Source organism: Zootoca vivipara, chromosome 1 (genome assembly GCF_965207765.1).
Source record: "Zootoca vivipara chromosome 1, rZooViv2.hap1.1, whole genome shotgun sequence".
In the NCBI taxonomy this organism is placed as follows: Eukaryota; Metazoa; Chordata; class Lepidosauria; order Squamata; family Lacertidae; genus Zootoca; species Zootoca vivipara.
This window is the reverse complement of record NC_142582.1, coordinates 90630846-90654359: the sequence shown is the minus strand read 5'-3', so window position 1 is coordinate 90654359 and position 23514 is coordinate 90630846. Positions and strand designations below refer to the sequence as shown.

Here is a 23514-nt window from a genome sequence, read left to right as displayed (position 1 = left end):
TGCCCAGGGAATATAAAATTACGTTGAAGATGCAGGATATAAAATTATGTAAATATGACTTCCTGCACCACTAATTTCCTTGGTGTAATTTATTGCACAGGTAGCCAACATAGCACCCATTTACCCCAGCATAGTTAATGGTCTGCGATGATGGGAGCTTTAGTCCAACATTTAGAGGGGGGCACCTGTTGTCTGATCCTGGTGTATTTGGTAATGTTAGGCATAAAGACAACATAAGGTTTATGAATGAATCATATATAAATGTATAAACTTCTAGGGAGCAGTCCAAACCCAAGATCCACTGTGTTTACCAGAGTTTGAAATAGGCAGATATCTGGCTCAGGTGGTGCTCAGCTGTTTGAAGCCCTGATTATGGCTGATCCAGAGAGATGGCAACATAAGCCCTCCATCCAGGCTCAACTGGCTGAGCCAAAGTTAGCTGAGCCCAAGGTTGAGGTGGGGTAAGTCCCCCCACTGTAAAGGAATCTTCTGGGCTGGGGACAGGGCAGGGGGAAGCTTACCTCACTCCAAATGCTATTCAGCTCAGCCACATGACTTAGCAATCCAGCAGAAGCGGGTGGTGTATGTCAAACTGTATTTTAAAAGCTCGTTTCCCCTCTGCCAGGTTTAGGCTGACTAATCTAGCAGAATGGAGTTTGGAATTAGGGTAAATTACACTGGCATAATGCTGGCTCCTTGTAGTTTGGATTAAAACATTTTAACTTGAGCATCTGGGAAAGTGTAATAGCAAGTTGGCAGTAGCTATCATTGCCAAGAGGACTTGTATAGCAAAAGCTATCAATAATAAAACGTACCAAATGGATACTTCTTGCTGGATTTAATAGTTTTATAAAGTGATGGGTGAACTTGTCCCAGTCAGGCTCAAAACTGGGCTCGAAAATTGAACAGTTTTGGAAAATAGCTTGTTTTTCAATCTCTGCCTGGTGCTCATTTCAGATTATCACACACATACCCCCGGTGATATCACTGGAAAATGATCAGGTCCAGTCACTTGTCCACAAGAGTCCAAATGTTGGGGTGTTGGAAAATGTAGTTACTGACATGGGTCAGTAGTGTGGGAAAAGTCTACTTTTCTCCATTCCTTGCAGCTCTCTAGCAGCATGCCAGACATTTGGGGAATGAGCTGGAGAGTAGTCTTGCTTCACTGCTGGAGCAATAAAAATGAAAGAGGGAGCTTAGAACTAGTGGAGGGTAGTTGAGTTGGAGGCAGGGACAAAGGGAGGACTTGGGTTCCTCTCCAGCTTAGAATTTAGACCAGAATGATTGCTTTGTACAGCTTTTTTGGGCTTATATCCCAAACACTGTTTGGGTAAGTCTGATAAATCAAAAGTCTCACCCTAAAGTGCAGTTGCTTGGGCTAACCATTTGTCAGTTAACCATGTTGGAAGAGAATACTGCAGTGAGTTAATTTGGTGGAAATAGTAAAGCAGCCCATTTAAAATTAAGATTTAAGTCCTGCATTCCATGTGTCCCCTTACAATCTACTTTCTCATTATACCATCTGTGAGTAAAACACTTTTAGTGTTGAGTAGTATATTTTACTACATTTCTGTAAAGTGTTTCATTTCGCTGACCCCAAGCTAATACTAGTTTAACTTCTGAGGGCATACTTGTTTCATAGCCATTCTTTTCTGAAATGTTTGCCTTTGAGCAGAGACTTTATGACCTTTCTGATCTCTTCATTGAAATAGATATAGTGTCAATACTGTGTTGACAGGGGCAGTTCCTGAATACTTTTATAATGCCTTATCTGTTATTGAGCAGTATGTGGCTGCTAATATTCAGTAGAAATATATATTAACTACTTGTTTCACCACCATTATTCATAGTTTTGACAGAAATTGCAGTACAAATAATTTTTTAAGTGGGTGGCTTCCCAATATCCCAGGAGATACATGGGAGGGAGATATTCCTAATATATACTGAGACAGATAATTTAGAGCTTTAAAGGTCAATGTAACATCTTGAATGGCATCTGGAAGCCAGCAACATTGCAGTTGCTGCAGGTACTGTTATGTGACCCTGCTATCCTGTATCAGGCAGGAGGCAAGTTATTGCATTTTGTCCAAGCTTAAAATTTCCAAATGCTTTAAGGCAGGGGTCAGCAACCTTTTTCACTCGTGGGCCAGTCCACTGTCCTTCAGACCATGTGGTGGGCAGGACTATATTTTGAAAATATATGAACGAATTCCTATGCCCCACAAATAACCTAGAAATGCATTTTAAATAATGCATTCTACTCATGTAAAAACACCAGGCAGGCCCCACAAACAACCCAGAGATGCATTTTACGGTAAATAAAAGGACACATTCTACTCATGTGAAAACACGCTGATTCCTGGACTGTCCGCGGGCCGGATTGAGATGGCGATTGGGCTATGTCCAGCCCACGGGCCTTAGGTTGCCTACCCCTGCTTTAAGGCAATCAGATGTATGTTGTGTAAAGATTCCTCCTGTAGCAGACTGAATGCAGATAGTAAAAGACTATATCTCTCATTCATTTAACTAATATCAGAGGCAGAACCAAAATCTCTCCTGGACTTCAAACATAATTGACAAATGACAGCAGATTAATCAAATACAGCTCACTGTCCCCTGCAATCTGAGGACTAAAATGCATTTTATCTGTATTCAGCTTTAGCCAAAGTACAGCTATCAGACCTGAGATAAGAACTGAAAATGACACTCCCAGATTTGATAAAAATGGAATGATGATGACAACCCCACAACAGACCTAATGCCATTGAGCAATTTCATAGAGATGTTCAATGGGGCAAGGTAGATTTTTCAAAAAATAAATAATTTTTTGTATATATTTCCAAACACCACACATCTCTTCTTATCTTACACAATATTTTGGCTATAAGCCAAGGACTTCCATCATCCTGCAGATTAATCAGCAAAACTGACTATTCCTAGTATCCCAGGTTGCTGGGGAGAGGTTTAATACAGTCAAGTTTTTCCTCCTGTTAATATTTCAGATGTATATTGGTCAGGTTACCTGAATGTAATTCAGTGCAGCACATGTGGGGTCAGTTGTGCCTGTAAAATTGGGAAGCAGATCAGGGTTTGCTTGGCAGATGTGAAGTTCTGTGCCATCTCCAAGGAAAGGAGTCCTGGCATGTGTATCAAAACTCCGCCAAAATGATCATTCCGACTGACTTAAATGCCATGCCTAAGCTCTAGTCTGTTGTCTTTGTCCATGGAGTTTTCTTGGCAGGGATACTGGAGTGGCTTGCCAGTTCCTTCTCCAGGTGGATCACGTTTAGTCAAAACTCTCCACTATGACCTGTCCTTCTTGGGTGGCCCTGCATGGCATAGCTCATAGCTTCTCTTTGTTATTCAAGCCCCTTCGCCACGACAAGGCATTGATCCATGAAGGGGTAGACAGGGGTAGACAACAACAAGCTCTAGTCAAATGCCAGGCACAAGACCATTTGTCAGCACAGTCCAGAAGTCTGATAGGCATTGAGTGGTAAAAGGTAAAGGACCCCTGGACAGTTCAATCAAACCTGACCATGGGATGTGGCACTAACCTCATTTCAGGCCGAGGGAGCCGGCGTTCCTCGTCATGTGGTGGAGTGCTGGTGGCACATCTCTGCCCCCCCCAACGATAGGTATAAAGATTCAAAGTTGACTGTATTCTGCAGTGGCTGCCTATACATACTCTGGTGCTGCACCAAGTACATAGCCAGAACCAATGGTCATATATATGAGGTAGGCAACCTCCTACCATATGAGGTTACGAAGTTCTGCTGCTTTGTGCATTACTGATCTTGCATGAAGAAGCTAGAAAAGGATTAGTTCCAACCTTTTGGCTGAAAGGATGATTGAAGTGTTTCTTAGTACACATGTCTGAGATCAGTGCTTTTTTCTGAGTACTCAAGGGTACACAGTACTGGCACACACAAACCCAAGCAATGTTAACTGTGTGGCATTTACTGTAGAAACTTCAAGGTGACTAACGGCACCTTTCCCCCCTTTTCTTTTTTTTAAAAGCACAGTTTGAGATGCTTTTTACTCCTAATACTCATGTGCCACTCACTTTTCCAATTGTGACCCTCTTGGTTCCCTTCTCATGCATATTGTTGGCTAATTCCTGGTTCTGTTAAACTCCCTGAAGTGATTTCTGTACTCGAGCGGTAATCCTCACCCTTAAGGGCTTTAAGTCCCCTTGCTACAAGAGAGATCTAAGAATAGAATGTTGGGCTCCACTTTTTAGGCTGTTTTACAGTAATGTGTTTTTATCCAATCATATCTTAAGGTTCCTGCTAGCTGAGAAACCAAGAGTTCAGTTGTTCTGGAACTGAACTTCATGGCATAGATACTAGCTGAGCATTTTCTAGGATCCTGACTTGTGAATTCAAAGTTCTTAAATAACACTTAAAGTCCCTGCAAGGAAGCTGGAGGGGGCAGCCAGATGGAGATGTCAGACACCAACCTGGCATCCAGAGATCTCTGCATGGTCAGAGTTGGACACATGCCAGTCGCAAAATGCGCCTGGCACCTGACTAATTTCGAACACTGATTTGAGGCAAGTAGCAATTGTTCCAAGAATCTAAGTTGTCAAGTCCTCTGATCAAGCTACACCCATAGGTGGACTGGTTGCTAACGATTACCAGTCCACAATAGGACTTTGTACTTACTTGCCAAGCTGCCTGCAGCTGATAAAAACATGTATTCAAAGGGCAGGTAAAACTTTACACCAACCACACACACCACTCCAGTTCCATTTCTCCTGGATAAATATGATTGGCCTTTGTACCTTGAATATATAAAGATAAAACTTCTGCAAGGGCTGAACACTTGGTCTATTGGAATGATTTGATTTTACCACTTCTGTTTTTAAAACTGATGCATCTCTCACCTACAACTTTTTTCTTTTTCTTTTTCTTATAAAAATTCATTGCACTGTGAGAAGCAGTATTCTAAAGTTCCAGTTCCAATTTTACTCACTTGGTAAAGTTTGAAACTCATGTGGTGGTAGTGAAATGCATTTTAAGATCTTTTTTTGTGGCAGAGGCTTTCATAGTAAAGTCATGGTTTAAGGGTCAGCATACACTTTAGAACACCCAGATAAAATTTTTGAGTTTGTATCTGTTTTTAAAGGTTAATGTAAACACATGGCAGACTAAAGAAATCAAAGCCACAATTCATGCTAAAAATAGTTAGCTAAGCTGAAATAGACCTTAAACCTGCAGTTTTGTATATGTTGCACCCATTTCATTTGGAACAGATGCTCTTGCTATATGCCTGGGCAGACTGTGTACTGTGAACGCTCTTTTGTGCAGGGCTATTTTTCATGCCATCTGAACATGGACCTGTGGTGTGTTTGCCATCTAACAAATCACAAGCGGTAGTCAACTTTTGTTCTTGGCTTACTGCTTGTGACTTGATAGTGGGCTATAGCGAGCAGAATGCACAGCTCCATACTTCATATTCATTAGGTGAGCCGAGCATTCTTCTTGTGCTTTTTGCTCTCCAGAAGCAAGTTCATGATGGCAGATTTATGTAATACTATTTTTCATTTCATTATTTGTTGTTGTTGTTTATGTTTATGTGCAACTCTTCATGACCCCATGGACCAGAGTATGCCAGGCACTCCTGTCTTCTTTCATTTCATAATGAAGTGAAATGAACTCTAAGGATTAATACTTCTGCCCAGCTGCTTTCCGTTTACCTTCTTTGGCTGATTGGAGGGGTTTGTGAGGGCAGAGTTTGAGTGGAACAGGTAGGAGAAGCTTCAAGTGTGTAGAGTTGATGGAAAGTGTAGTGGGAGCGGCTTGGTAGAGGGTGCAGGACTTGTAGTATTCTGACTCCCTGGAGGCAGCAGTTACCCCTGTCCAAACCCTTCTGTTGACTTTGGCTGTGCAACAAGCCTGCAACTTACACACATTTAACTTCTGCATGTTTAGCTTTACGCACTCAGAAATTTATTTATTTTAGAAAGGGGGCAGTTGTCTGGGGAACAAAGTCTTTGGCAATCCCGTCAGCTGTTGAACCTATTGTACATGGGTAGGCAACCTAAGGCCCAGGCGCCAGATCCAGCCCAATCGCCTTCTAAATCCGGCCCACGGGCGGTCCTGGAATCAGCGTGTTTTTACATGAGTAGAATATGTGCTTTTATTTAAAATGCATCTCTGGGTTATTTGTGGGGAATAGGAATTTGTTCATTCCCCCCCCCCCCCAAAAAAACCCCCCATAGTCCAGCCCCCCACAAGGTCTGAGGGACAGTGGACCGGCCCCCTGCTGAAAAGGTTTGCTGACCCCTGCTATTGTGTTTTGGCTATACACAATTTTGGCTTTAGCACGCTCCCCAGAATGTAACCCTTGCGCAAGTTGCGGGCACAATCCTTTTAAAATGTTTCTGAGCAAAAGTTGCATGGTATGTTGATAACCTAAAGCAGAGGGAATGTCTAGTAACTAGTGGTAAAAGCAATTGAGTTCTTACATGTATTGTTCCTGTTAAGTTCTTAACAGCATGCAGCTGTTTGGCTTTGGCAAGCGGTAGAACTCAGGGTGTGGTTCTAAAATACACAGTGTTTAAGTTATTGGCACTACTACCGGTACAGCTTTTTCTTCTTTAGAATTCCAAACTGAGCATGCCTTTATGTTTAAGTCTCTAAAACTTCAAAAATGTGTGCCATCAAACGGCAGCAATCAGTATTGACTCTTGGATCATCTCAACCTGTAATGATAAGGAAGAATAGGGCTGTATTGTTACTACAGTTTTTTTTAAAGAACTTTTATGCTATTATGTTTCTTACAGAAGATGCATAAAATGCTAATTAAAAGTGTGTGCCATAGAAGAGCTTTCTGTAAAACCTGGCAGACTGAAGGGTAATAGATTTTTGTCATATATAGCTTGGGCCAAAAATGAATAGCTTTTTTAAAAAAGCTACTTGATGTAGAGATGTGAAAGTTTTGCTACAACTTGTGGCTGGAAAGGGGATCAAGTTAGGCTTGTATATGTAAGCCTGAAAAAACGAAGACAAAAAGCAATTAAAAGTTTTGTTTTCCTTTGTAAAATCTGGAGCTTGTAGCAAACCATCTGTTGCCCTGGAATAACCCCTTAATTCATTTAAACCATTTTTGTGTGCACATTCAAGAAGTGTCTCTGAGGCTGAAATAACTATAAAGGGGTTGGGGTGGAGAGGCTGGTGAAATAATGGAATTGGACTCCTCTCTGTGTGCTTGCTCTGAAGTTGTGAAGGATACAGCTGTAAGTGTCCCTAATCTACTTTTCTCTAGGTTTAGTTGTCCGTTCTTTTCTCCTGCCTGCTGAGAGTCACGGAGTCCAAGTTAAAAGTTTGACCTTTTTTGTAACTATTAAATCATATGTCCTAGGCTAGTCTGCCGTTTTACTACTTGCCTAATTATTTGGACAATGAATGGCAATAAGTTTTGAAAGTACAGTGGTACCTCTACTTACAAATAACTCTACTTACGAATTTTTCTACTTACAAATGGAGCTCCGTCCGCCATCTTGGATGCGGTTTAGATAGGATTTTTTCTACTTACGAATTTTTAGATAGGGTTGCTTCGACTTACAAATTTTTCTCCCAATGCATTCCTATGGGATTCGACTTACAAATTTTTTCGACTTACAAATGTGTGTTCGGAACACATTAAATTCGTAAGTAGAGGTACCACTGTAGTTTGGTAGCACTAGTATTACTTGGGAGGAAGACCAGTGTTCTGCTAGTGAAGGGGATGTGGTGTGCATTTTCAGAAGTGCAGATAAAGGAAAAGTTGTAGAATACTTAAGAGTAGTTATGATTAAAAGTAAATCAAAGTTGGTTGAAATCCATAATCTTTGGTTTCTGTTGCAGTACATAATGTTTTCTAGTTCTGGAGTTCAGGGAATAGTTTCAACATAATTTGAAGAAGCAGCTCTGGAGTTACATGAGATGTGTCTTGATTTGTTGCATTTTGCTGGATGGATAATCAGATATGCATTTTTTTTTAAGTGAGAGAGGAATAAGGTGAAGAGGTTGATGGTATTCCAGAGGTGGGAGTATTCTATCTAGCTGTTCACAAACTTAGCATCAGTAGTCCTCAGTAACTGGAAATTTTTAGCTTCCTATAGTGAGAGAACTTGGGAAAATATATGTGCTGCTTCTATGTTTCCTTTGTTTGTGATCTTGCTCTGATAGTTTCAGTTCTTACATGTCTAGTTGTGGCTGAAAATTTAACTTGGTCAAGCTCTCAAATCCTATTCAACAAGATTGTGGTGGTAATAGATCAGCTGTTCTTGTGTTATGGAAGGATAGTTCACTGGACTTCAAACTCCAATAGCCTTGACACCTCTATCTGAAAAGCCAGGTTGCAGAGATAGCTGAAATCCATTTTTATCAAATCCATTTGCTATAATCCTCCCATTACCTGCCAATTCACTTTTTTTAAGCTTTAAAGCTTATTGATGAGCTCTACGTGTTCCTGCTGTTGAAGGCTGTGGCCGGTGGATATCCAAACTTCTCAGTTTAAATGTTAAATGTTGCACAGTTGTACTGTGTTGGTAATAACCTCAGATATTCTTACAAGGTCTTGCTTCTAACAATGTCCTGGTTCTAACAGTGTCCTTTGTGCTGACACTGCCTCATTTATAGTTCTGTCCATGCAACACACATGAGTGGCAAGGGCATGTTGAATCCCACAGTTAAGAAGCTTCCTTTACCTTGTGATTCACTAACAGAGTAATCTTAACTGGGTGAGGGTGCAGAGTTAATTTTCCTCTTGGACTGGTGCAGCAGAGTGGCCCACATTGGGCAGCTCTAAGGAAGATGGACTGATTTCAGATCCAGTGAATCCCTAGCTGGCTCTGCTCATCCTCAAAATGCCAATTGAAGTTTCACAACAGCCTGCAATTTCTGTCAAATCCCCGCCCCTACCAGCAGCACATAATTGTTCTTCCCATCCTCAGTAATAGTATCTTCTGGCCACCAGGCATTTCATGCTGACTGCAGAAGTCATAATATATGCACTGTCTTCTGAAGCTGGGTGACGTACTGATTCAGGCCTGATGTACACATATCACTAAACCATGATTTGTTCAGCCACAGTGTTGCTTGTTTGGCTACTCCACCCCAGATGTTCAACAAGATAAAAAACATGAAGAAAGAACAGCTGGACAACAAACTAAGCTTGGAAGAAACAAGCAGTGCCTTGTCTGATCGTCTGTAAGATGACTTGTGATTTGAACATGCCACAGTTGAAACAAACCATGGTTTAGCATTCTATACAGATGCAGCCATTGTGGGTGGAGAGAAACCATTTAGTATATGCTAGGCAGTCCTGTATCTTCGCTATGGAAGTTATCTGGGGTGTAGCCATTCATTTTGGATAACAAGGCATGACACAACATGTGCCTACTGATGAATTAGAAGCCAGTGGAAAAATCTGCCCATTCATCTTCCTTCTCTGAAGGCTTCAGTCTGAGCAGTTCGGCAGCCACGTTAATAGCTTTCATTGAAACAGTCTGGTCTCTGAGCAACAAGCAGTCTTTCGGCAGCTTAGACCAGGTGCCATGCTTCATAGTTTGTTCACCTTGGAATATACTTGAACTCAACAGATGAATTCATTGTGCCTTGACATGTTTAACATATTCCACTAAAATGTTAGGCTTTTGGGGGGGGGGTTTCTGTTTATTAAGTTGTTTACCAGCATGTTGTTAAAACAGATAAGTTCAAACATATGTGCTGTTAAGATACTCTTCATAACCAGCACTTGTAATAGCTTAGCTTCCAGTCAATACATGATGCAACTGTTATAGTAACTGAGAGGGTACCCTATCATTTTCTGTACAATTAATGATCATTTGTTGCCAATCATATTTTAGCCTTATTGGTTTGGATTGCAATGGCTGCAGAGCTATGGTACTGAAAGCACTTCCAGGGGCCGACCTTCATCTTTTATTAATAAGATAGGTTTTCATTTCTGGGGTTCAGACACTACCAAACTGTGCACCAAAGTTGCTTCCTGTGCTGTAAGCTTCCTGTCATCAGATCATGAAAGGCACCCCAGGTAATAACTAGGAATTCATACGTGGGTGGAAGTGTTTGCTTTGGCAGGCTGCCTTAGTAATACCAGCATAACCAGGATGCTGGCAGACTGCTTTCAATACTTGACATTGCTGGGATACTGAAGAGTAAATTACTGGCTTTCTAGAAGGTAAATGTACCATCTGAAAAAGTCAGTGACAGGTTGTTTTGAAATTCATATTAGGTTTATGTTCACCTTAGTCCTTCAGTAATGTTGCATAACCCAAAAGGGTTATCAATTGCATCCATAAATCGTTTGTTCTAAAGAATTCACATGGGCTGAATGGCTAGGTAGTAATAGCCTATTTTATATTAAAATGCATTTATAGCTAAGTACTGAGGTAAACATTAATTTCCATAGATTGTCAAAATATAAATTTCATTAGCTATAATGTTTGTTGCTTAATTCATTAAGGAGTCTAGCAGGTCAACTATGAAGCTATTTACAGTGGTGACCTCTGTCAAGCTTCATATTTTGGTATTATGTTGGTCCATGCTTTCTTTTGAGGGAAATAGTGACTTTGAACGTACAGAACTGTATGGATCCCAAGCATTATAGTGATTTCCTGCTCCATAAGGTATTCTGAACATGTGTGGGTGATCTCCACAGAGGCATAATAGATCTTGTGTTGTATAGGCAAAGACTTAAGTATGAGGCTTGAATTGCATTTTAGAAATAATTCGCAATACAGTATTGGAGGCTTTAGGAAATGTAAGCCTTTCTCATGAACAGGAATGGCAGAAAACCTGTGTGCTTATGGAAGGGGCATCATCTTGTGTCAGGAGATGAAAATGGAAGTGGAAGAAGGATCAGTAATAACTTGAATATGTGAAACAATAGACAATTTGTTCCGAGCCACTTAAGCTGGCCCCTGAAGCACATGCCACAATGCTTTCCTTCGCTCTCCCCCCAAGGTATCCTCTTAACTACTGCACTGACATGAAAGGAGCACATTTCCATGGGTTCATCCAATTATATACAAGGTCAGCATCCTGGACTGCTGATTCTATGGCAAAGAGACATGCAATTGGCCTCTGTGCATGTGCTTGTGAGCCTTCCAAGGTTACATAAGCACCATGGGATGCACCAAGGGATGAACCCATGAAAAAGCCTTCCCCATAAAGGACTGCCTGAGCAAGCCTTTTACCACGTTGGAGAAATATGGTAGATTGGTTCATTATTTATATTGAGATCAGAGTTCAATTTTCATTTAAACCAATTTTCATTTGTAGGGCACAAGAACTGAGCAATGAATAAATTACGACAGAGCTTCAGAAGAAAGAAAGATGTCTATGTCCCTGAAGCAAGTAGGCCACATCAGTGGCAGACAGATGAAGAAGGGGTTCGGACTGGCAAATGCAGCTTTCCTGTTAAGGTAAATATATTTACTCTTTTAAGAACTGCATCAAACTTCTAAATCCTGTTTGTGTTTGGATCATGCTAACAATAGTTACGTGAAAGAATGTTTGTATTCGTACAAATCCTGTTTCTTGTCTATGCACACATTTTCTTTATAGCTCTTCCTGTATGTAAAATATTGCTTCCTACAAGTTTTACTTGTTTAAATTGGCATACATTTGCACATGTATAAAGCTATAGTCCAAAGAATAAGCATATTTTGTTATTAGATTATACAATATGCATCTTAAATGCATTTGTTATATAGGGAAGGAGGAATGTCTCTTTAAAGGTTAAATGGAGAACCTTTTAATCAAAAGGGTATTTGTTGATTGATCAAAGTAGTTAAACATTACATCATGCAGCCATTTTTTTTTTAAAAAAAACTTCCTAATGTCTTCCATGCTAGTCAGTTTTTTTTTTAAGTTCATTATAGAAAGTTGCTGGCAAGGGTGTGATTTACACTTTTGGAACAGTGTTGAAAATTACTGTTTCCTGTTTCTCACAGCAAGTCTCACCCTTTAGTGGATAACTATTTTTTTCATACTGCTTAGTAGTGTTAAGCACTCCTTAGCAAATAGGAATGGCTGTTTTAATGGTTCTCATAGATCTGTATTGTGTGTCCTTGAGTTGCTTCAGTGGAGGAGGTAGCAGATTAATGGAGTGAAAGAAAATAACTGTGCTTTTTGAATCTGTTTAAGTGGATATGAAATAAGGGAACTATTGCAAGCGATCTTAAGACAGGCTGGAGTATGAAAATAGTAGGCAACTCTGATGCTAAGAGGTCTATGTCTTGATATGATGCTTGTACTGATGCATATTCTACACTGGTGCAACAGAAATCTTACCAGCAGCTCATGCTCATGGCTTTTATATCTTTTGTCCCAAACTACGTACCACTTTCCACCTTATGTTGGTGTTCATAACCAACTGTATCAGAGCCATGTTTAAATAAATGACTTGTCAGTAGTTGGCATTCTATTAGTTTTATCTATGATATAGTACATCATAACAAGTGGAATTAGACTGATCATCCATAGAAGATTCTTCAGTATTATAAATTCTAGGATTAATGGAAACCACAAAATCATTTGTTGTAAGGAAAGACTACCTTAACCATGACTCAAGACAGCACTTGGAAGGTTTACTATTTATGGACTTGGGTGGAAAGGTGATAAAATAGAAAGATTTCATTGGTCCGAGGACAGTGGCTGTGCCCGGTGATATAAGGATCTTTTAAATCCTTCTCAAAATCCTAGCTGCAATAAGGCCTGTTTAAAAATCACATGGCTGTGTTCTGAGTCATAGTTTTGTCCATAGACTTATATTTTGTCTGAATTATGTTGAGTATATATAGTATGTGTGAAAATACTGGACTACTTAATACACGAAGATAAATACAACTACAAAGTGCTGGTTTAGTCCAATTATTCTAATCGGTGCTTTTCCCCTCCACTCTCCCTTTCAGTATCTGGGACATGTGGAAGTAGATGAATCAAGAGGAATGCATATATGTGAAGATGCTGTGAAGAGACTGAAAGCTGTATGTATACTTATTAAAATATTACTTTAAGTATGCAATTTTTTCCATTTACAGAGGTTTTTTGTAGGGGAATTTAAATAGCTGCCTTAAAGCAGAGCTTATGATTACAGAGGCATACCAGTACAAATTTGAAGAAGAGCTAAAACCGTTGCTCTGTCCTGTTCAGAAGTAGCTATTCTGTCTTCTTAAAACAGTTCTCAAAGACTTAGGATTATTGCTGTTGTTTTTTAAGGAGACCTCTCTCGGAAGTGGGCTATTTGTGTTTCAAACAAATGCCGCTATCTGTATCTTAAGCCGGTTAGCTTTTTGGATAGTTATTCTCTGTGCTATATGGACTATGACTGCCATAGCATGTATGTGCTTAGAGGCCTTCGCTTTACTGCTGCACTTAGGTGTCCAGATGGTTAACTGATACTAGCTGTATAGATTGTTTACTCTTCCTGATAACTGCTTCCATTCATGACTGAAGATGGGGGAGAACTGGAAAAAGCTCTTGAATATTGGTAGTGATCAGATTCCTCACTAAGAAGAAAAACGTGCCATATAAGATTTTCCAAATTAGAAACTTCGCCCTAGGGGCCTATTTATACTCCGGCCAAGCCATGCCCACCTTCCCTACACCTGATGCATACCCCATCAGAAGTGGAGGAGGTAATGGGAGAGGGGAGTTGGGTGAAAGGGACTTTCCAGGCACCCCCAAACACTATGCTTTCTAAGCCCTGATTAATAGCTGATTGTCATGGCTTAGAAAGCCTTTTGCATGCTTTGCAAAGGCAAAAAGGATCACCTGGTATCATTGTGACATCAAGTGATTGACAGGAGATTGGTTCCGCCTACCTGAACCTGGCCTGGCTAAATTCTGTTCTGTTTTAAATGGAGTAGATGACTTTTGACACCCACTGATAACATTTTTTGTTTGTTTTTGTGTTCTTCATTGACTGCATCAATAAATTTTAAGCCTACTACAAAATACTAAAAGGGTTTTTAAAAGGTCCTCTTGCATGTGAACATAGTGACTTCAGACTCAAACCTGTTGTTTCCTTCTCTCAGTCACAGACAAGAGGATGAAAAAATGGGCTTTGAGCTTTTGAACAAACTCCAGTGATCTGATTGGATGGCACCCTAAATTTCTCATTGTTCTTTGCCTTGAATAGTTTGGAAGCTATGAATACTGTACTCCACAGAGCATTTCAGGGCAGGAAGAAGTCTCAGACTTGTTAGTATAAATGATGCTCTCCATATTTTTTTTTTGAGGGGGGGGGGCAAGCACATTGTCAAATTAGTTAGATGAGTGTTTGGTGCAGCTAAATACAAAGTGATCGATGAAACTATCTCCCCCCCCCCCCGGGCCCAGTTTTCTAAGCCCAAAGAGACAGATGTTTAAAGTTGTGCATATAACACATTTGGCACATTGCACACTACATTTCTGGAATCAAAGAACATAACTTCAGTCTTTGAATTCCCTGTTCATGGCCATAACTTAAACAAAATGGTTGTGTACTACTGTATATCCAATGAAGATCACTCTGAAATAACAGTCACTTGAAACAACCTATTGCACACAGATGGCACACAGAAATCACAAGACCATGGCCAGGCTTCCCCAAACTTCAGCCCTCCAGATGTTTTGGACTACAATCCCCATCATCCCTGACCACTGGTCCTGTTGGCTAGGAATCATGGGAGTTGTAGGCCAAAACATCTGGAGGGCCGCAGTTTGGGGATGCCTGGCCCATGGCATTCAACACAAGAGACTTCTATTTCTACTGAAATCTTAAGCTCATACAGCTTTCACTTTATACTATTGCTATGCAGAATAACTGATTCTGTCAGACCATTTGTCAATAAAGCCAATTTATATTGACATATAGTGCTGCTTTTCTAAAATATTGATGTATTTCACTCCTCTCAAGCCACTTCTACTGATTACTGAGGAGCATTCTCATATTGAGACTTCAAATGACAACCAAACATCCAACTGTAGACATCATTCTTAAATTGCTGCTTTTTGTTTCTGTTCATAAATGTGGATTTTCTTTGTTAGCTTATACCCAGGATTTTGTTTTGTAGACTGAACTTCCATTTTCACAGGGCAACCGTGTCTCTTCCAATACAGTAGAACAATTTCCTTTCAGAACAAGTCATAAGTCATTCAAGGGCAGTTGAATCTTGATGTATCTATTTGGGTGTAGCAATCTGATGTTGTCAAAACAGACTGACTTGTGTGTGGTATACTCTTAAATGGCTAAACCCGGTTTCTCCTTTTCTGTGCTCTTCAATGCCTGCAGTAAATTGTCTTCACTGGAGCTGCTGCATGCCTCAGATTTGGATAATTATACCAAAAAGATTATGTGAGGCAGTGCTCCCCCAAAGATATAAAACGTTACTTTTTCTTTCTTTTTTTTAGGACACACTGCCTTTTACTTTCTGTTATGGAGAAACACATATCCAAGCTCACTGCAGGAGGGGTGGGAATAATTGAGTGTATATACTTTGGTTGTCACAGCTGCTCGAACATGGCATAGTTTCATTAGTCTTATTCCTAACTCTACTTAGAATAGTATGAATTGACAGAATAAAATACCGATGTACAATTTTTACCACAGTGCTTTTAAAATGTAGTTTTCCTCTTGACAAACAGCATTTTACCTGCCCATCAGTAAACTGTGTTGGAAGCTGCCTGTGTCTTGTCTCCATCCTCTCTCATTTGGTTAAAATTGTCTTCAGTGTTAGTGTCTTTAACAAGTCTGGTTTTTTTGTTTGCAAATATGATACATTTTTTAATGTATTTTCTTGTTTTAGCAGGTAAACGAAACTTAATAGTGTTTGAAAATACTAGTGTATCTGAATATTAACTTCCATAGTTACCCTAAAATCCATTTTGCATGCTCTCTTATCATTAATACTTTTTCTAGAACATCTAAATTTTTCCAAGTTAACACCTTTTCAAAATTAAACCTAATTACAATTTCTTAAGGAAGGTAGCTTACGGACCTCCTGAACTCTGGCATATCTTCTGAAGGCCTTTATTGATATTTAATGCTTAACTTGGCAGTGGTGGCATATATATGTGTGTGTGTGTGTGAGAGAGAGAGAGAGAGGGGGGGAGGGAGGGAGAGAGAGAGAGGGAGGGAGAATGAGATTGATTATACATTTTCAAACTGGCAACTTAAAAAAAGGAATTCCATAACAAATCTTAAAGTATGTACTCCTATAGCATATTTTTTTAACCTAGTGCAGTTGTCCCATTTTTCTTATCGAGATTTTTTTGTAATAAGCTATCTTGAAGACAGTTTTGATCATTTAAGGCAACAATATTAAGTTAGATATTTCACCACCCAGTGCCATGTGTTGAAATAGCGTACAGATGGCAGAGAAGGGGCATAATGTCTGTAAAGCCTGCTGTTACTTCTAGACCCTTAAGTATCAGAGATGACCATAGATGTGGCCTTTTATCTCTGATACATACGAAGAAACTGCTGCCACCATGTAGGAAGACATTCATGATTAGCAGTTCACCATGCAGATTGACTAACTTTCTCCAAACCACCATAAACGTTTTGTACTGGAGGCCTGTGAAGCTTTGGGAAAAAGCACTTTATCCATGTAGCAAGCCAAAGCCCATAAATGGCTTGCTTCATGATAGCCATCACAGGAGTAATTTAAAACACTATTGATCCCACCCCTTAATTTTCAGTGAAGATTGTCAGGAAATATATATCTGGGCTTTAGTTTGTGTCTGAAATGGGTAAATAATTTTAAAATTGCCTGTAAAATATATCTTAAAGTTGCTGCATTTGATTGTCATCCAAATGTGTAATGCTCCCACTTTGTTGATTGTGCTTGTCAAATCTACCACATTTTCTATATGTATACAGCAAGATGTGTATAAAGTGTTCCTGTTCAGTATATACATTCTTTATTTGGAAAGCTTCATAAGCTGCGTGATCACAAAACTCTAAGCACTATATACATAAAATAACAGTGAAGCAAGAACCCTTAGGTGATGCAGATAGTTTACTTGTAAGTTTCTGAATAGTGTGTGTGTGAGTGAGAGAGAGAGAGAGTGAGAGAGAAAGGGGGGTAAGAAGCTAAAATCTAATATGGAGCCTCTTCAGTGAACGAATCCGCATTCTTAAACAAAAGAAACCGCGGCATAAATATCCCCTACACTTTCTACTAAATCTGCTTTACAAAATACTATTGGAAAATCATGATGGAGGGTATATGAGCTTAAACACCTTTTCTAAGCAGGCTTTTGATAAGGACTGGAAATATGTTCCCCAAATTATTTTCCTTTTGCTGTCATGCTATTTGAGCTCTGTTAATTAACTCAAGCTTTTCAAAATTTATCTAATGTGCTAATTTCAAGTCATCACATTCCAATTTGGAACATCTCCATGTCTGCTGCCAAGTTTGGCTTGTAACCTACTAAAAGCTAAAGGGACAGACAAAAGGAAGTCTTAAAACATTTTGCATGAAATTGGGTCTGATTTTTCCTTTCCTTTCCACCAATTTCAGAGCTATATATGGCCTGTCCTAATAAAAGCCCATGTAATGCTTTCTGTGTGCATTTTCATGGGCCTTTCCACATCTGCCTGTCACATCCTCTATGGATAACCCTAAACATTCCCTACTTTCCTTCCAATCCCCATTTTTTGTATGTATATGTTGGTTTAAAACCCTGGGACACTTTAGCTACCTACAGTAATAGCATTCGACTTGTCCCCCCTGTTCCTCCAGGAAAGGAAGTTCTTCAAAGGCTTCTTTGGAAAAGTAAGTTTAATGCCTCGTTGTGTTTGTGCTGTAAGGAGTTACATCCCCAGTATAGCATTGCCTTGTGTCAGAAGCCCTGTTCTAATGTCTGAACAGGAAATAGCAATGGGTGTTGAGTGCATAGGGCTGCACATGCTGGCAACAGACTAGCCCAAACACCCCTTTCACTGCCTGTTCAGAGAAGGTCTCTAAAGGGAGCTTCTACCTGTCTTAATCTGAATGTGAATGGAAGCTTTGAACAATCACACAACCTGGTTAATGTACTCATTCACGCTTCTATTTGCATTTAAGCAAACATGGGTAGGAGTCCCCTTTAAGGGAGGGGGCAGTATTCATTGATATGTTGGGAGGTGGGGCCAGCATGCATGCAAGGCAGGATTAAAAACTCCTACATTGACTAATAATGAAACATATGTTGTAGATATCTTTCCACATTTACTATTCTATTTTTGTGATATACAAATAACATTAGAAAACTTGGTATACTTATTTGTATAACATTATTATTGTCTATAAAACACAACAACAACAACAACAACAACAGGGTTTTGGGAGGATGGGGGGACAGAATGAGCTGAAACTATGAGAGAGAGAGAGTTTTAAGCTTAATTTTAAAAAATTAAATGTGCATTTATTTTGCTAGAAAATTGCTGTAATTAAAAAATGGCATTTACAATTGAACTAAAAACAAAGAACTCAAAAACATTTTCTTTACAAAATTCCGCTGAGTGTAAATCTCTGGAACATGCTGGCATTGTCTCCTGTCTCTGGTTGAAAGAGAGTGGACAAAAGCAGGCAGAGGATCGTAAAAGGCTGTACCACGCCCATTCAGAGCTGTGTTTCTCTGTACATTAACTGTCTGTGTTGCCATACTTCTTTGTGTGTCATCTTCTATAAAATTATGCTGGGACACGATTCTTTCAATCTGCATTGAGAAATTGGTGAGAAAGTTGCAATTGCTGCCAGACTTTTTTGCAGCATGCCAGAAGTTCACACACTTCCTTGCTTGCTTAATTTTAAAGGTCCTAACAGACCTATGGGAAAGGGTTATTCCCCTCCCCCAACTTATTCCCTTCTATATTCACCTCCCCTCCCAGAATGTGGAATAAGGTGGAGGGATTGTACGTGGACAAGGACCTGGGAGACCAGGAATAAATTTCCCATGAAACTCACAAAGACCTTGGACCAGTCACTATCTCAACCTAACCTGCCTCACAGGGTTGTTGTTAGGATAACATTGGGAAATGGAGAGAGTTATTAAAGATTAACACATTTATTATGACATAAATCTTTTTGGGCTAGAGTCCATATCACTAGAAACCTCACTCTTGGTAATCCCTTAAGCATACACAATAATACTGTTATATTCTTGAAACCAGTTTCTCTTGTCATAGCTGCCTAGGTAGTAAACTATAGACAACACACACTTCTTGACCAACTAAAACAGATCTTTAGAGGCTTGCTAGAGTCATTAACTGGTCTCATCACTTCTAATCACTACCTAGAATCCTAACATGCGGATAGAAAACCACAGGCTTCGAGACCTAAGCCAATCCTATAATCCTATAACAATACATTTTCCGTAGTCTTGAAAGTGCTACTGGGCTATTTATTTTTTCATTTTCTGCTGTGAGCGCTGACTAGTTGGCTACCTCCTTTGAAAATATAGCACAGCATTTAATGAGTTCATGGCAGTGTTGAATCTCAAAGTGAGAATCCCTAGCTCAGTATCTTAGTCATTGTATCAATCTAGGCTGTCTAATTGTCCAGTCTATGTTCTTTGCATGTCTCAAGTGAAGAAAGAAGTAGTGGCTTCGGTAGGCCACTACTAAACCATCAAAGGAAAATTCATAATACTATTATGTACTTTTGGAAAAAAACTCATTTTTAAAACTACGAATCAATAGCTACATCTTACTTCAAGTATTAAACATAGGCTTCTGTTAAGGCATCTAGGTGAGACAGGTACATATCTAGTATGACACTTCCAATTGTCTTAATGCCAACACTACCACCCCTGCCCTGAAACTAAGCGTATCCTTCTGTGAACTCAGGAATTGTAGGTGTGTAATGAATCTGAATAGCTGGCCCATTCCTGTACATCCCAGCAAACACTTTGTACTGAAATACCAAATAAACAGTATTTAAAATCATAAATATTGCTTAGATTATAATACCATACATGGAGAACACGACCAACTAAACTGCATTACATCAAAATATGGTTGCAATCATCTTAGCACTTGTTATTTAGTGAAACATTAAACAATCTAAGCTATATGTTATAGGATAAAAGGTTAAATCTCCCAGTGTCATAGAGTGGAGTTAGTCTCTAGGATTCTTCCAAACAATTAATAGGGTAGCTGTGAGGAACTTTATTAGCCCTAGGCCGGTATCAGTAGTGAGATCTTCTCTGTTGGGGAAATGGAAAAAGGAATAGTGATATGTATGCTGCCTTCTAAAATGTCAGAGGGGTTTTGCAACGCACTCCTAGATAGTGGGATTGCCGCATCTCCAAAGAAGGGTACAGGCTTCATGCAATAGCCCTGGGACATTTGGGAATGGGAATTGTAACAGGAATTTTGTTGGGGCTTGAAGTATTTGCCATCTTGCTTAGCCAATAAAAGATCCCATAAGTCACTCACATATTTATAGGCTAACTGTTAGAGCTGAGCCTACTCAGGGTGTCTTGCAAAGCATAAAAACACAATTGTTGGCATCCATCCATCTGGAGAGACGATGGAGTGCACCTCTATGAGTGAAGTCAAACTGCTGTGTTAGCAGCACCCAAGTGACCTCCCTGTGGCACAAGCCTGGGCAGTATGAAGGTCCTGGAGTGCCCAGACAACAAGACCCCCCTCTCAGCCTTGCTGATGTAGTCCAAAGGAAAGCAGAGCAACACATTGGGCACCAGCTTCGCTGCAGGAGTTGCCAGAGGGAGGAATACAAAGCGCTATCAAACTGTCCTGGGGTTTACTCTTTAGCCTTATCTTCTCCTGAAGATATCCTGCAGGCAGTGGAGGTTTAGGACCAGTGTTTCCCTTCTGCTAGATGGGCTACCTTTCCAGGTTGATAAGCCTCACCTGCCCCTCAACTCCCTCTATACTATGTGCAGAAACGGCCTTCTTAACAGTTGGACCACTCTTAGTTTTGTCTGCTCAATCCTCCAAAGCTTTCTTCACATGCAGGGGAAGTCCCTAACACATGAAGTGTTTGAAGACCCTTCAGCTACCCCCACCCTCCAGTTTAGCTGACCAGTCAAAGCCAGTACACATTATGGGTAATTTGAAAATTGCATAGAATAATAGAATTGTAGTGTTGGAAGGGATCCTGAGGGTTATAGTGTCCAACCTCCCGCAATGCAGGAATCTTTTTTTCTGAATTGTTTTTTATTAATTTTCCAAATTATTACAAATCAAACCAAATTAAATTAAATTGGAATGTTTTTGCCCAATATGGAAGAGCCCATGGAACAGATTTAGGGGGTATATGGGGGAAACACACATACAAAACAAGGGCGTACCCACCATTCGGCAAGTTAGGGCAGCTGCCCTACTCTAGAAGCAGGGCTGGTGGGCAGAGGCGGAGCACAGCCCGGCGGAGCGCGAGTTCGCCATTCCCGCCGCACCGCGCCGCACCCTCCCTCCAGCTCCCCGGCGCGCCCTCAGGCAAGGCCAAGCGCGGCGGGGAACCAGGGAGCGCGGCGCGGTGGGCGGGAACGCCGAACTCGCGCTGGGCTGGGCTCCGCCTCCGCCCACCAGCCCTGCTGCTAGGGAGGGGCACAGCCCGGCGGAGCGCGAGTTCGCTGTTCCCGCCCACTTTGTGGCCCCTCCCCTTCCGTGCCTTGGCCCCTCCCCTTGCCCCCCCCTAGTTTTGATCCTGGGTACGCCCATGATACAAAAGTTCCATTTCGCAAGGAGAAATGGAACTACTTTCCTAATCCTATGTCGACTACGATCCTGTAAAGTACTTCCACATTTGATGGTAGTGCTACCGCACGTGACACGGGACAGAACATTGGGGTGATGGGAAGACAGACTTAGAATGCTTGTTGCTAAAACTGGCAACAAAAAAAGCTACTTGTGGTGTAACTCCTTAAGCGTCAGTGTTCACTGACAATTTATTTGGTGTTTAAACAGGTAAAGAATTTAAGCTTGAATTCTTTGCCTTTATTTGAATGTATTAACATACTTGACTCATCCTGTTCTATTCTTTCCCCCCTTCCTTTTGCATTGTGTTCTTGAAAGGCTGGCTTCAGCTTGATTCTCTGGAGGTTTTGTTGTTTGGTCTGAATATCTGGCTTTGGGCACTCCTACTGAAGTTGGATATCATCTGCACACTGACTTTTGTGCTTCTTGGAAAGAGGAAGTCTGCATTCAGCCTTATTGACAGCACAGCAGTGATACTGTTTTTCTTTCTTTTTCTTCCCTGCAAGAGCGGAAAGAAGGCAGTTAAAGCCGTCCTGTGGGTTTCAGCGGATGGACTCAGAGTTGTTGATGAGAAAACAAAGGTTAGACACTGCTGGGTTTGGAATCACCATAAACAGTACAGATAATCACTGTAGTTCTCACTGCTTCTTCTATTGCAGGGTGTTAATAACTTCATACATGCCTACCGTAGTTCAACGAATGAAATATGCTAATTACATATGGCTCAAATTTAATTTGGCTTTTTCTGCCTTTGTGAACTTAGGTCCTTTGAATTCTTGTTTTGCTTTGTTTGCTTGAAAAGTGTTTTTGTTATAGCGATAAATAGGGAGAAGGCAACAGTTTCACCCTGTTCTTTCTGTCTCTGCAAAAAAGCTGAAAGAGATTAAACTGCATACGGATATGTGATTGATCTGAATTCATTCTTGCTGCATCCTAAGATTTTGAAAATCTGTGTGAGGATTGTTGTTTTTGTTTGCTTTTACGTTTGTTACAATGTGTATTTTTGTGTTTTTATATTGTAAACTGCCCTGTGATCCTTGGATGAAGGACAATATTAAAAAATAAGTTAAATAAAATAAAATATTGCAGTGAGAAATGAATAAAATATGTGAGGAAGGTATTATTTGAAGGCTCTAGAAGCCAGTGCAATTCAGATTAATTCCCAATCAAGGTTTTCAATCTTTAAAATATCTCTAAGGCATTACTGAAGGGAGAGCATTAAAATTAATGATTTGTATATCACTTTATATGCTAATTCGTATCCTGAAGGTGCATATTTTAAAATCTGCATATGGCTTTTTAGTTGAATACCCAAATGTGTCCAATCCTATTTTTAGTTTTAAATGATGTTTGTGTGATATTTGTGCCCTCCTATTTCGAAAGCACGTCAAAATGCAAGTAGATAAATAGGAACCGCTACAGCGGGAAGGTAAACGGCGTTTCCATGTGCTGCTCTGGTTTGCCAGAAGCAGCTTTGTCATGCTGGCTACATGACCTGGAAGCTATACGCCGTCTCCCTCGGCCAATAATGCGAGATGAGCGCGCAACCCCAGAGTCGGTCACGACTGGACCTAATGGTCAGGGGTCCCTTTACCTTTACCTTTATTTTATTGCAGGAGGTATCTGAAGAAGTGTGCATGCACACGAAAGCTCATACCAAAATATAAACTTAGTTGGTCTTTAAGGTGCTACTGAAGGAATTTTCTTATTTTGCTTCGACTCAGACCAACACGGCTACCTACCTGTGACTTATTGCAGGAGGGTTACAGTTATTCTTTTAAAATTTTAACATTGGCAGCCCCACTT

At 40.3% G+C, this 23514-nt stretch overlaps 1 protein-coding gene across 16 annotated transcripts in view; it reads left to right on the top strand.

Moving 5' to 3' along the window:
• Positions 1-23514, top strand: part of NUMB (NUMB endocytic adaptor protein) — a 59036-nt gene that overhangs the window by 19375 nt on the left and 16147 nt on the right. For 8 of the 16 annotated variants that reach the window (XM_088654693.1, XM_035112758.3, XM_088654700.1 and 5 more), the window contains exons 2-5: positions 11295-11437; positions 12929-13003; positions 17747-17779; positions 22215-22289. In XM_088654693.1, coding sequence (XP_088510819.1) covers positions 11312-11437; positions 12929-13003; positions 17747-17779; positions 22215-22289 — 309 coding nt within the window. In that variant the 5' untranslated portion in view covers positions 11295-11311. The remainder of the gene's footprint in view (positions 1-11294; positions 11438-12928; positions 13004-17746; positions 17780-22214; positions 22290-23514) is intronic. The other 8 variants (XM_088654711.1, XM_088654669.1, XM_088654722.1 and 5 more) reach the window with 1 other exon arrangement.